The sequence below is a fragment of the Echinops telfairi genome, unplaced genomic scaffold (assembly GCF_000313985.2).
Source record: "Echinops telfairi isolate 266 unplaced genomic scaffold, ASM31398v2 ScPeMD7_7475;HRSCAF=8513, whole genome shotgun sequence".
In the NCBI taxonomy this organism is placed as follows: domain Eukaryota; kingdom Metazoa; phylum Chordata; class Mammalia; order Afrosoricida; family Tenrecidae; genus Echinops; species Echinops telfairi.
This window is the reverse complement of record NW_022111379.1, coordinates 31,296,539-31,309,256: the sequence shown is the minus strand read 5'-3', so window position 1 is coordinate 31,309,256 and position 12,718 is coordinate 31,296,539. Positions and strand designations below refer to the sequence as shown.

The window sequence follows — 12,718 nt, the reverse complement described above, 5'->3', positions numbered from 1 at the left end:
GCAGTCACAGAGCCCCACACATCTAAAGATAGTCACACGGGATCCTACAAACACCGTTGCCACCAAGCCGGCAACAAGGCCTCTTTAGAACACGTGGCTTTGTCCCCTGAAGGCCACTTGCTGAACAGCAGGATGAATGGGCTCTCACAATGGAGCGCACCGAGCACTCTGAAAGCAAAATGGAACCGTTACCCACTCTCCACTCCCCGGTTGCTAAAATTACCCCTGCCTCTGCTTGAAGAGTGGCTGAAAATATCTCACTGACAAATATTCAGCGCTGGAGACGGGCTATGCTTCTCCGCGCTCCTCTTTTCTCTCTCTCTCTCTCTCTCATACGCTGAAAACATTTGCACATGGAAATAAAGGCTGATATTTTGGACCTGTATTCTGCAGGGCTAAGGGATGGACACACACACACACACACTGCACACACACAGCTCTCTAGGACGCAGGAAGACCCAGTCAACACGGCCACCATCAGCCTGATGGCTGACTATCACCTTCAGCTCCTCGGATTTTGCCTCCGGGTTGGGATTTGCACATCCTTTCCTCTTTAGGATGGTGATATGTCTGTGGGGGAGCGAGAGCCTGTATTTAAAAGTGACGGCACCCTGCTCCAGGACATCCACTCAGCAGGGACCAGAGCGACAAATAGATGCAATTAGGTCAGATGCTTTGCTCCCTGCCCAGGCAGCACCAGCAGGCTCCGAGTCTTTCTTTACGGGCCGGCTGGCTGGGCAAAGCTTTGGCGAGTACTGGGCCTGGGGACCCCTAATCCGAAAGCCATCCCTGCAAGCAGGCAGCCCCTGAGCTCACACAGGCTACCGTTCTGGACCCTCGGCAGGGACGTTATGGGATGATTGGTTTTGGGCTTGCTTTGCTTGGTGGATATCCAGGCCCGGCTCGGTGGAAAGGTTAATGGAGGTGACCTTTGCTTTGTAACCCCATGCACCTGCTGCAGAACAGCAATGGCTGCCTGGCTCCATGCTGGGGTCAGGCAGTGGTATCCAGGGTGGCCCCTGCCTCCGGTGCTCCCCAGATGGCCGCCCATTGGCGCTGGCCCCACCCTCTCTGGGGAGCCTTTCTTCAGTTTGGAATGTGTTTATTCAATGCAATAATGGATGGTGGAAGGAATCCAGGCTTTCCCCACTCTGTTGGCAGCCCAGACTCTGCTAAAGATCTTTGCATTTCCTGTTTCTTAGGCAGCTGCCACCCAACTCGGCTCGCTCCCCTCTAGTCTCCTCAAAGCCCAGGAGGCACATGCTTTTGTTCTGTTCTCTGCCAACCCCCTCAGCATGTCCTGATGGTGTCTGTGTGCTGGATCAAATAGCGCCAGAGGGGGCTAAGTCAGAGGGGGGCTTTCAGCCACACTCCCCTAAGAAGGAGGTCAGCCAGCCGCAGAGGTAATTGACAATCCGACAAACAAGGCCTGCGCCCATTGACATGGGAGGGCCTGACCACAGAAATGGCAAGGACGTCCCAGAAGAGGTTTTGAGGGATACGCAGGAGTCCAAGTTATGGGCTGTGGGAAGGAGGGACTTGGAGTAGAGGGGATGTGTCAGGGTAGCGGGTGTGTCGGATGGGGGCTGGTAGAGGCAGAGACAGAGCAGGGGGTCAGGGCATGGGGGTGGGCCTTGGTGAGGGAAGGTGCTGAGTGAGCAGGGCTTGGCCCTTCCTTCTCTACTTCTTCAGAGCAGTTCCTTTATTTACCTATTGTATAGCTAGAGGTTCCACCGCCAAGTTTGTTTGCAAAACACATTCCACGACTACATTTGTGGCTTGAACCCCGAGCTAGAGGCCTCTTCAGCTTCCTCCAGACTTGCCTGTCCCGGAACCCGAGTGCTTCCGTGAACGATCCCAACGCGCATGAAGGCCTGCACTGCCCTGTGGGGGCCGGCCGCCTCTCTCGCATTCACTTCCAATCACACCCAGGAGAAAACTGGCTTTCCAAAAATGAAATGGTGCCGGGCCGAGTACCATTTCTTGGGAGGGAGGATTCTTCTCTGAGGTAGCTGCTTCCTTGGGTCGGGATGGTTCCTAGAGTAAGGTTTGGGCTATGAAAGGTGAGAGCTGATGGAATGGCTTAGATGGGGGGTGGGGGGGAGAGACCAAGACTTTATCTTCGTTGTAAAATAGAATGAACGGGTCTGGGTGTGATCCCCTGCTGCCCACATGGAGCAAGTCCGGGGTGGGGAAGGCATGGAGGGGGAGAGATAGGCTGGGAAGTCTCACAGAGCCCCACACTGAGAAGGACCCAGGCCTTGGCTTAATGCCTGTCATTCGCCACCTTGAAAGCCCAGAGGGCATTTCCATGTTGCGCTTGCCAGATGTCTCCCAGCAGGTCCCAGCCCACCACGACCACCCCTGTGTCCAGCAGAAGGAAACCCTGCCTGTCCTGCGCCGGCCTCACAGTTGGTATGTTAGAGCCCGTGGTCATCCATCTCGTCCAGGGTCTTGTCTTTTGCTGTCGCTGCCCCCTCTGCTTTCCCAGGCACGATGTCCTTCTCCAGGGACTGGCCTCTCCTGGTACTGTCTTCAAGGCCTGCGAGAGGAAGTCTGGGTGTCCTCCGTCTGCGAGGAGCACCCTGAGAGTGCTTCTTCCCAGACAGATGGGCGCCTTCATATTCAGGCGGAGGCACACTGGATACTCTTTGCAGCCACGCTTCAGAGGCACCTCTTCGTTTTGCACAGGGCCCCACAGATTATGTAACTGGCCCCGAGGGGAGACGCAGACGGTGTGCTAGGCTGGTAGGTGCGACACGTCAGCTCTCTGAAAGAAAACCAACGGGCAGAGCTTGCCAATAGCCATGGTGTAAACACTCCTACTACAGCCCATTTCAGGCGACCAAAGGTTTAACAACCAGCTTACAAACGCTTAGAAACTTAGCAATTGGCTCCTGAACGCTGGGAGGGGCTGGCCCAGGACACCGCCAGCCGCAGGCTGGGGTCTCGGTAGAGACAGAGATTATGGACAACAAAAAAGGCACAGGGGAGTGTGCAGACAGGAGAGGCCAGCGGGCAGTCCTTGTATGTGACGGGGCGGCGGAGGAGCATAGGTCCAGTTCTTGCCTTCCACATGGACACGTGGGTCTGACTGCCGGCCAATGCACCGCCAGGGCCCACCCGTCAATATCTGATGCTGCGAGGATTTCAGTGGAACTTCCAGGCTAAGACGGACTGTGGAGGGAGACTCGACAATCTACTTCTGAAAGCCAGTCAGTGCCAACCTGTGGATCGTCACCATCTGACCGCACTGTGTGCGGGGCTGCCCTGAGTCAGGGTGACTCGATCGCAGCCCACAGCCCAGAACAGCCTAAAAGGCTTGCTGCAGGGATGTCTGCCGTGCTTTTAAGCTGTTTCTCCTTCTGTGGTGGCATATGCCTCCACTGCATATAAACCTTTAGGGAGCCTGGTGGCATAGTGGTTATGTGTTGGGCTGCTAACCTCAGGGTCAGCGGTTCGACACTATCAGTCACCTGCCAAGGAAAAAGACGAAGCTTTCCATAAAGAGTGATGGTCCCGGGAACTCGTGGGCAGTTCTAGTCCGTTCCACGGGGCCTCTATAAGTCAGAATTGCCTTGATGGCAGTGGGTTTACTTTTGGTTTGGTAGACAAACCTCTAGAGAAGTCTGCTACATAGAACAGCCTGAGCTGAGGGGCCTGCGAGGAGCCACAGGTGCTAGTTTTCAGGGCCTTCGCTGATATTCTGGTTCTCCTCGGCTGAGGCAGGATTATGTTCCTCAGATGCCCTTGAAGTTGGGCACGCTCACGTGACTTGCACTGTCCAATGAGACTGGCGTAGAGGCGTCATTGTCCAAGACCCTCTCCCCAGCTGGCCTGTGATGGAGAATGTCCGATGGTGGAAGCCGCGCGTGTCCTGGATGCTGAGAGGGGCAGTGTGTGGTGAGGGGAGCCCTTCGTAGAACCCCAGAGCAGTCGTGCACACACCAGCGGGGGGTGTTTTAAGCCACGAAGCAGTTGAGGCTCTTTGTTCCTGAGGCAGGAGCGAGTCCATGCTGAAAGAGCCGCGGGATGACGAGGAGTCCAGGCCAGGACGAGGACAGCAGCCGTAGAAGTGGCCAGGAGGGCAGCACCTGAGCGTGAGAGGTGGGTGTCCTCACGCATACGTGGAATGAGGGACTGGAGACATTTTATTGGCAATCAGAAGGACCGAGAAGCAGCCAGGGTCCACAGTTGTTCCCTAACCACGGCCAAACGCTCACTGCCATCATTGCTAAGATGGTGAATCTTTACGAGAGCAGACAGTCCGCTTTCTGCTACAGAATGGCTGGTGGGTTTCACTCACCGGCCTTTCAGTTAATAGCTCAGTGCCTAACTCACTGCAAATCACTCACTCACACACCTGCTTTCTGCGCCCCACACCACAGGGGTCTCTCATTTTGTAATCACCTCTTCTCTGACCTACAACCCCCCTACCCCCAACCCAGACTCTTCAAGGCCACAGGAGACCGGAGCCTACCCGTGCCCTCTTTGGGTCACACTGCGCCTCTGTGACAGCACCCATCACCCTGTGATGGGACCCTTGCGGCCACCGCAGAACCTGGCTGATTTGTGCACCGGTTCCCCCGAGGACCGCTGCATACCAGGGCCAGGCAGAGAGTGACCAGGCCCGCTAGGAATTCCTGCCAGGTGAGAGGAGGTGGCAGACACAGGGGGAGGTGGCTCTGAAGTGGCTTGTGAGTGTGGGAATGTTGGATGATAGATGGTGGGGGTGTCCTCTGGGGGAACCATCTGACGTGGTAGGATTCCACTGGTGGGGACGAGTGGGGATGGGCAGGAGTTCCCAGCAGAAGCCCCCGCCTGGGCAAAGACCTAGAGGTGGGCTGTGCACAGCGACTCTAAGGAGCCAGGCGTGGGTCACCAGAGAGGAGGGTGCTTGGGGGTCCCTGCTGTTGAGTGCATTTGGACGCACAGCACCACCATAGGACAGAGTCAGACCGCCCCGAAGGTTTTCAAGACTGTAAATTGTAAGGAAAGCAGACTGCCACGTCGTTCTCCCAGGGGATGCTGGTGAGGTCGAACTGCCAGCCTTTTGGTTAGCAGCTCAGCACTGAGCTGCCACACCACCAGGGTTCCCCAGGTCTGTGGCAGGTGGTCAGGTGTGTTTAGTTAGTGAATGAAGGAAGGTGTGCGTGCATATACCCTTATCACGGAGCAAATAACCTGGACCTGCATCAGACGCCTCTCCTCGCCCCTCACAGGGGCTCAGTGTGGGTGGAGGGGGTCTGTGTTGGCCTACCCCTGGGGCTGGTCCCAGGATGGATTCCAGAACAAACGCAGTGGTTCAGAGAGCACGCAGGCCTGGGCTGGGCTCCCTGGGAGAACAGAGTGTAGTGGGAAGACTAGCAAAGTGGGTGCAGGCTTGGGTAACAATCCCAGGCCTGCCTTTTCTGGGCTGTGTGAGCCTGGGCAGGGCCTTGGAGGACCTCTGGCCTGGCTCCTCATGGACAAGGAGCCTGCGTGAGCCTGCCAGGGTGGCAGAGAGGGCTGAATCATGAATCTTGTTGGGCAGGGGCCTGGTGCTGCGCCCGAGGCAGGACACCGAATCTGAGGCCCAAGCGGATGCCCCTCTCTGTCACTGTGCAGGTCAGGGCTGGACTGCTGATGGACAACCTGGCTTTGGATCTTGGGACATGTACCAGGCAGGGTGGGCAGGGTCCCATGCCCAGAAGGGCCCCCAGCTTGGGGCTTAAAGCTCTGAGTGATGAAATCCTCCATCACTTTGCTTTGTAAGTGAAATCTGACGGGGATGCTGGAGCCTGCCCGAGGGCTTGCAGCCTATCACCTGCATGTCCACCCCCTCAACTCCTCCCCGTGACCATGCTGGTCCTCCGGGCCAGCAGGAGGAGGCTTCTGCCTAGGCGCTGGGTTAGGTATGTTCCATGGTAAGGAGTGACTCACAGCAGGGGGTCTCTTTCATCCATTCCCCATTGCAATCTCTTGGTGGTCGATTGTCCATCTTGGATTGGAGCTGCCCCTCGCCCCCGTCCACCCTGACCCAGCAGGTTGTGTGCCCCTAGAGCCAGGTCCCCCCACCCGCACCGAGGTCACCTCCGCCTTCAGCCGCTCGATCTCGATCTCCCCATCCTCGATCTGCTGCCGCAGCTGCTTAGCCACCGTTTTCTCTGTCTCCACAATCTGCAGCAGGTGCAGGTACTTCTGCATCAGCCCTTCGTGCTCCGTGGCCAGGGTTCGGTAGCTGCAGAGAGACCGACAGACAGACAGGTAGGACACGGCCTCCCCCACCTGCCTACACTTAGCAGAAGGCCCTGACTTCCAGACCAGGTGCTCAGGGCCCCATCTGGCTGCCGAGGTGAGGGGGCTGCTGGATCCTGCTGTGGTCCCTCCCCAAGCCTCTGCCACCCACCTGGACCTCTGGTTGCTCTAGTGTAGCCCGTCCCCACCCCCACTCCCCTTCTTACCCCTGTGGGTCTTGGCACAGTTAGGTTTTGGACATGAAACACGCCTCCTCCCTTTGTCTTTTCCTGGGCTGCGCCCACCCTCTCTTCAGGCTAACTCTGGGGTCCTGTTGAAATGCTATGTCTAAAGCCTTCCCCGCTACCACCCCTCCACCCAACTGCATGTCCTCTCAGCACCTGGGAACCACATGGGGGTGGGAAGAGCTGGTGCCCAGTTACTGGTTTGCCTCTCATTGGACTCTATCTCTGAGGGCAGGGCCATGCTCCTGCAGCCTCGGACTGAGCACGGCGCCCAGCACCTGAAGGTGCTCAGTGTGGATGGCTGTGGCAAGTCCTTTGGGAGACACAGGAGCTAGGGACTGTCTGAGGGTGCTTCTGCAGAAGCTGCACAGCAGACCGGAATGCCACAGGTTAGGGTGGTGGGGTTGAAGGCAGCGTCAGCTGCAAGGACTGTTACCAGGGCAGGCTTCTCGGAGGAGGCGGCCCTTGAATTGGAAAACAGGCTGTCTGACTGCGAAACCTACGCTTGAGATACACGGGCTCAGATGGAAAGCTTGTGTTGGGGGTACTTGGTGGTGAGGCTGGGTAGTTAGGTGGGTCCAGACCAGGGAGAGCCCCACGGGATGGGCACAAGGGGGCGTGGTCATCCCAGGATTTGTATGAGTGGACATGACTCCCTCTTGCTGTAGGCCAGGGGACCTGGAAGATTACCAAAGCCACAGTAGTTACATGACTTGTTCACGGTCACCCAGACCCTTGTATCCTAGGCCTGGGCCTCTCCCTGACACTCTCCCCCACCTATACCCCTCCCCCACAACCAGCATGGCGATTTGAAGGTGTCCTTTTGGGCTGCAAGGCCCTCCCGACCTCAGGGCCACAGAAGCTCTGAGAAAGGGACCCCAGCCTCCCAGAAGGAGGTGCCCAGCTGGACACTTCAGGCACTGACTTGGGGGTAGAGTTTAAAGCAGTGGTTCTCAACCTGTGGGTCTCGACCCTTTTGGGGGGTTGAACTGCCCTTTCACAGGGGTTGCCTAATACATCCTGCATATCAGATACTTACAGGATGAATCATAAGAGTAGCAAAATTACAGTTATGAAGCAGCAACGAGGATCTGTATGCAAGGGTCGTGGCATTAGGCAGGTGGAGAACCGCTGGTTTAAAGGCCTCTGCTCCTCTTCCTGGCCCATCTGTGTTTGCTTTTGCTTGCTTGCTCCAGCCCATGTCCTTAGTCCCCATCCCCCACCACCACTGTCTCCCTCCTGCCAGCAGAACCCTGTCAGCCACCGCTGCGTCTCTTCTCAGTCCCCAGCAGTGGGGAGCTCAGGCGTCCCTGTTACCACCCCAAACCTCTACCCCAACTCCAACCCCACACCGCAGCCTCTTCCTCTGCAATCCCAGCCTTCAGCGCCCGTGTCCCATGGACACGCCATCCCTTCCTGGTCAGCAACTACCTCGAATGTGTGTGCAGGCTCCTGGCCGGGCTTGGCCCCAGCTCCCACACCCACCAGCTGAGGGCCCTTGACAGGTGCCTTTGCCTCCCTGCCTGCTTTTCCACCCATCAGACGGGGACAACAATGGTCTCTGACTCCCAGAGTGGCTGTGAGCAGTCAATTAGTGACACACGGAAGTAGGGTCCTCGCTCTGCAGGTATGCAGCATAAGTATGAGCTACAGGAAGTGCAGTTCCTGCCCCCCCAGGCCTGGCCCCTCCTCAAGAGTCTATCCCTGCGGCACTGCCTGTCTCCTCTGTGTTACTGGCCACGCCCGCTGCTTCGAGCCCAGATGGTGCAGCAGGTGAAGGGCTGGGCTGCTACCAATGAGGCATCTACGCATGTCAGAAGTCTCTCAAGGCCACCGAGCCCGTGTTGACTCTGGGGCAGGGGCAGGGTAGATCTGGCCTCTGGGGCAGGGTAGATCTGCCCACTGAGTTTCCCAGACGGTAACTCTTAAACGGGGGTAGAAAGCCTTGTCTTTCTCTGAGAGACCGGCTGGTGGTTTCGAACTGTTGACCTTGGAGTTGGTAGCCCAACACATGACCACTAGGCCACAAGGGCTCCTGCCAAGATGGCAGCCTTAGAAAGCTAGGGGGCAGCTCTACTCTGTGCTCCAGGGGCGCTCTAAGTCAGGTGGTCTGGAGGGTAGTGGCTTTGGTTTAAGTTTCTGCGGCTCAAATGGTTCCTCTCATAGGTTAAAATCAAGCTCACCTCCCTCCATAACTCCTCCTCCCAGACCCTCCTCCCTTCCTGGCTCTCCCTCCTCCCGGGTCTTCCTTCTCTGCTCTCGGAAACTCAATGGGGACAGATCTACCCAGCCCTAGAGGCTTACTCCTCTCTCTCCTTTGACAGGAGGTTTGTTGACAGAGGAGCTTCCACCTACTGTTCTATCTTCTCAACCCCCCTTTCCCTCCTCATCCCTCAAGAACCTAGCGTTTTCCCCCAGTCAGGCACTGCCCACTGCCCTCCACCTTAAAGATAAGGAACAGGTAGGTGGTAAGAGAGAGTACTGTGATTCTAATGCATTTTGATTTCATACAGAGTTCTATGTTTCTCTTACTAAAATGAACTTTAACTAGAACAACAGGCTTTGAAGTTGTTGTTTTAACTTCTCAAGAGACTGAATCGCACAGGAGAGTAAGTACTCAGGAGCACGAGGGAGCTCGTTTCTCCCACTACCTCTCCTAGCTTTTTCTTGTCTCAGTCTGTTCTTGCAAATGGCATTGCACTAAAGGTATCTGGAGTCAGAGCGGCTCCGCTGGGCTTGGCCCCCTTTCAGCTCTCCCCTTCTCTCTCTTCTCTCTGTCCTTCCTTCCTCCTCTCCCTCATCTCTCGGTCTCCCCCTCTCCCTCTCTTCCATCCCATAATGATGTAGGGCACTGCATGTATAGACTCCCAGAGCCTAGAAGGGAACTTGAAACATGAAAGAGCAGCCACCTCGGGTTATAAAGGAAGAAACTGAGGTCCAGAGAGGAGAAGTCCTTTGCTCCCAAACAACGATCAATTCGCATCAGAACTGGAGCTGGAATCTGGCTCTGCCCCCAACCATATTTTTCGTTACGCTCCTCCCCCCATTGGCCATAGTGCTTGGCATCCGGCTGCCCTCGCTGACATGCAGACCCTGAACCACACCCTGCACGGGGTTGCGTACATGGCCTCCCAGAACACTGGACTATTAAAGATACAGTGCAGGAGCACATTGCCTCTGGGCTGGAGTATTAATATACTCAGCAGGATTTGTTTCGGTATATGCAGTGTATCGCTAGACCTGTATAAATAAAGACTAAATTAGGATGGTGCAAAAATACCCAGTACTCAATATGGCTGTGGACGACAGCCAGCCTCTCCCTGGAGGCCTGCACATGCGCGTATGCACACACGATGTATTAGGTTTGAGGTTAAATAAAGTTCTTGGCATCAATAAAGAGCAATTTATAGATTCCTCTGTAATTATAGAGCCAGCTTCCCAAGGAGGAGTCTGATGGCTTATGTTGGCAACGGTTTGAGGGAAGGTGATGTAGTGACTCAGTTTCTCTTACCAGTGGCCATCTTTCTGGCCCGCCAGAAAGTTTCGCTTAGAGCCAAGCTTAGCAAGGAAGAGAAACAAAGACACTTTGACCTGGCTCCCCACAGGACAGTGAGGGCTCAGAGTCTGGGCTCCAAGGTAGGTGGTGTGGATGCACATTAGCGCTCCTCCTTTGGGGTGAGCAGGCTTCAAGTTTGGGTTGACTTTGCATTACCTAGGGGGGTGGGTGGTCACAGAGTCCAATTTCATTCAGACCCCCATTCCCTGTGTGACACGGGTCTTCCTGGGGACGAAGGAACTGAGTTGCCCCTGGCAGCAAATGACCCCCGGTGTGATGGACCCTCACAGCCAGGAGCGTGGGGTGAATGATCTGGGTGCTAGCCACGCCCTCGATATGAAACCTGTTCTGTTAGACTCCTAGCCGGGATTGGCTGAACTGATAACTAGTTTTTTAGCTCAATAGAGGCAGGGTTCAATTTAGTGATTCACTTAGATGCAACATCATTCTCCTTTATGGTGGGTTTTACTCTGAGGTGACCATTACGACTTCCTGTTCCCAAACCCTGCTCCCTGTGCACGCCTTTACTTGGACTATGGTATGGTATGGCTCTGCTCCCTCACTAGGGGATGCCACCTGGCACAGGTGAAAGTCAGGTTGGGAGAGGAGTTGGCGGGCCTGGTACACAGTTGAACGTAAGGTTGGGAACTTGTTGGTGGGTCTGGTCTGCTGGGAGTCTGGATACAGTGGATTTTGCTCCATCATTAGGGCATGCCACCCGACACAGGTAAATGTAAGGTTGGGAGATTAGTTGGCGGGCTTGATGCACAGTTAAATTATGGTTGGGAGATTAGACAGTCAACCTCATGCACAGTTGAATGTAAGGTTGGAATATTACTCAGTAGGCCTGGTCTGCTGGGACTATGGACACAATAGGTTTTGCTCCCTCATTAGGTAGTGCCATGTGGCAAAGATCAATTTAAATGTGGGAAATTAGTTGGTGGGCCTCATCCACCGGTACTGGGCTTTGTTCTCTCAATATGCCCTATTGAGTGGCACAACAATTGTAATGCTGGTGGAAGAGTGGGTGGGTCTGATGTGCTAGGACTCTGGATACAATGGGCTTTGGCCCCGCATTAGGGCATACTGAGTGGCACTGGTGAAAGTAATGTTGGAAGATTAGACTGTAGACCTGGTCTACTAGGACCATGGATCGAATGGGCTTTATTCCCTCAAGAGGCCATACTTTGTGGCACAGGTGAATGTAATGTTGGGAGATCAGGGTGTAGATCTGGTCTACTGGGAGTGTGGACACAACGGGCTTTGCTCCCTCTTGGCGTGACACTTGGCACACTTGAATAAAAGGTTGGGAGATTCGTTGTTGAACCTGGTGCACAGTTGAATGTACGGGCGTGTCTGGTCGACTGTAACTATGGATACAATGGCGTGCTCCCTCATTAGGGCTTGCCACTTGGCACAAGTAAATGTAAGAGTAGTTTGTAGACCTGGTTATTGGGAATATGGATTTTGCTACCTCATTAGGGCATGTCTGTGGCACAGGTGAATGTAAGGTTGATAGGTTAGTTTAGTTGGTAGGCCTGGTCTATTGAAATTATGGGTATAGTTGGCTTTGCTCCCTCAGTCTGGCATGCTACTTGGCATAGGTGAATGGAAGCTTGGGACATCAGTTTGTGGTTGAATCTAGTGGAATTTTGGCTACAAATGGCTTTGCTCCCTCAATAGGTAATACTGAGTAACACAGGTGAATGCAATGTTGGGAGATTATTCCATGGTCTGATGTAGTGGAACTATGGATACAATCAGTTTTGCTCGCATTTAAAGCCATGCCATGTGGCCCAGGTAAATTCAATGTCGACACTTTAGTCCTAGACCTGGTCAACCTGCACTGTGGAGACAATAGGCTTGCTCCAACATTAGAGTAAACCACATCGCAAAATTGAATGTAAGATTGGGAGATCAGTTGGCGAGCTTGATGCATGGTTGCATGTTGTTGGATGTGTACTGGGAGGGCCTGGTGAGCAGTGGAATGCCACGCTATGATCGTGGTTGGTGGGCCTGAGGCACAGATGGATGTATTCTTGGGAAATTAATCAGCGGGCCTGATCAACCATGGAATGTAAAGTTGCAAGATTAGTAGGTGGGCTGTGTGAACTAGGACTATGGATAAATGGTCTTTGTTCCCTCGTTACGGCTTTCCACTTTGCACAGTTGAATTTGAGGTTGGTAGATCCATTGGTGAGCCTAAGCTCCTGGGGCTATGCACACAATGGGCTTTGGTCCCGCCTTAGGGCACACTGCATGGTACAGGTGAATGTCAAGTTTGGATATTCGTTGGTGGGCCTGGTGCACAGGTGAATGTAAGGCTGGGAGATTAGGAGGTGGGCCTGATGTCCTGGAACTATGGACACAATGGGCTTTGCGCCTTCATTAGGGTTTCTGTGTGTCACAGGTGAATGTAAGATCGGGAGATTAGGAGGTGGGCCTGATGCACAGGTGAATGTAAGGTGGGAAGATTAGTTGGTGAGCTTTCTCTATTGCATAAGCCTTTGAAAACAGTGTTCTACTCCTGATTACAAGAATGTGATCGGTTATATAAACATACCTTCCCCTTGGGTGGGTTAGTGCCCGGTTCCCCCCACTATCCATGTCTTTTTCTTTCTTTCATCCCCCTCCTTTTTTTTTTTTAACATTTTATTAGGGGCTCATACAACTGTTATCCCAATCCATACACACATCAATT

At 54.4% G+C, this 12,718-nt stretch overlaps 1 protein-coding gene across 1 annotated transcript in view; it reads right to left on the bottom strand.

Annotated features, from left to right (window-relative positions):
• Positions 1 to 12,718, bottom strand: part of RASGRF1 (Ras protein specific guanine nucleotide releasing factor 1) — an 86,370-nt gene that overhangs the window by 67,312 nt on the left and 6,340 nt on the right. The window contains exon 2 of the mRNA XM_045285692.1: positions 6,064 to 6,220. Within this exon, the coding sequence (XP_045141627.1) occupies positions 6,064 to 6,186 (123 nt within the window). The 5' untranslated portion in view covers positions 6,187 to 6,220. The remainder of the gene's footprint in view (positions 1 to 6,063; positions 6,221 to 12,718) is intronic.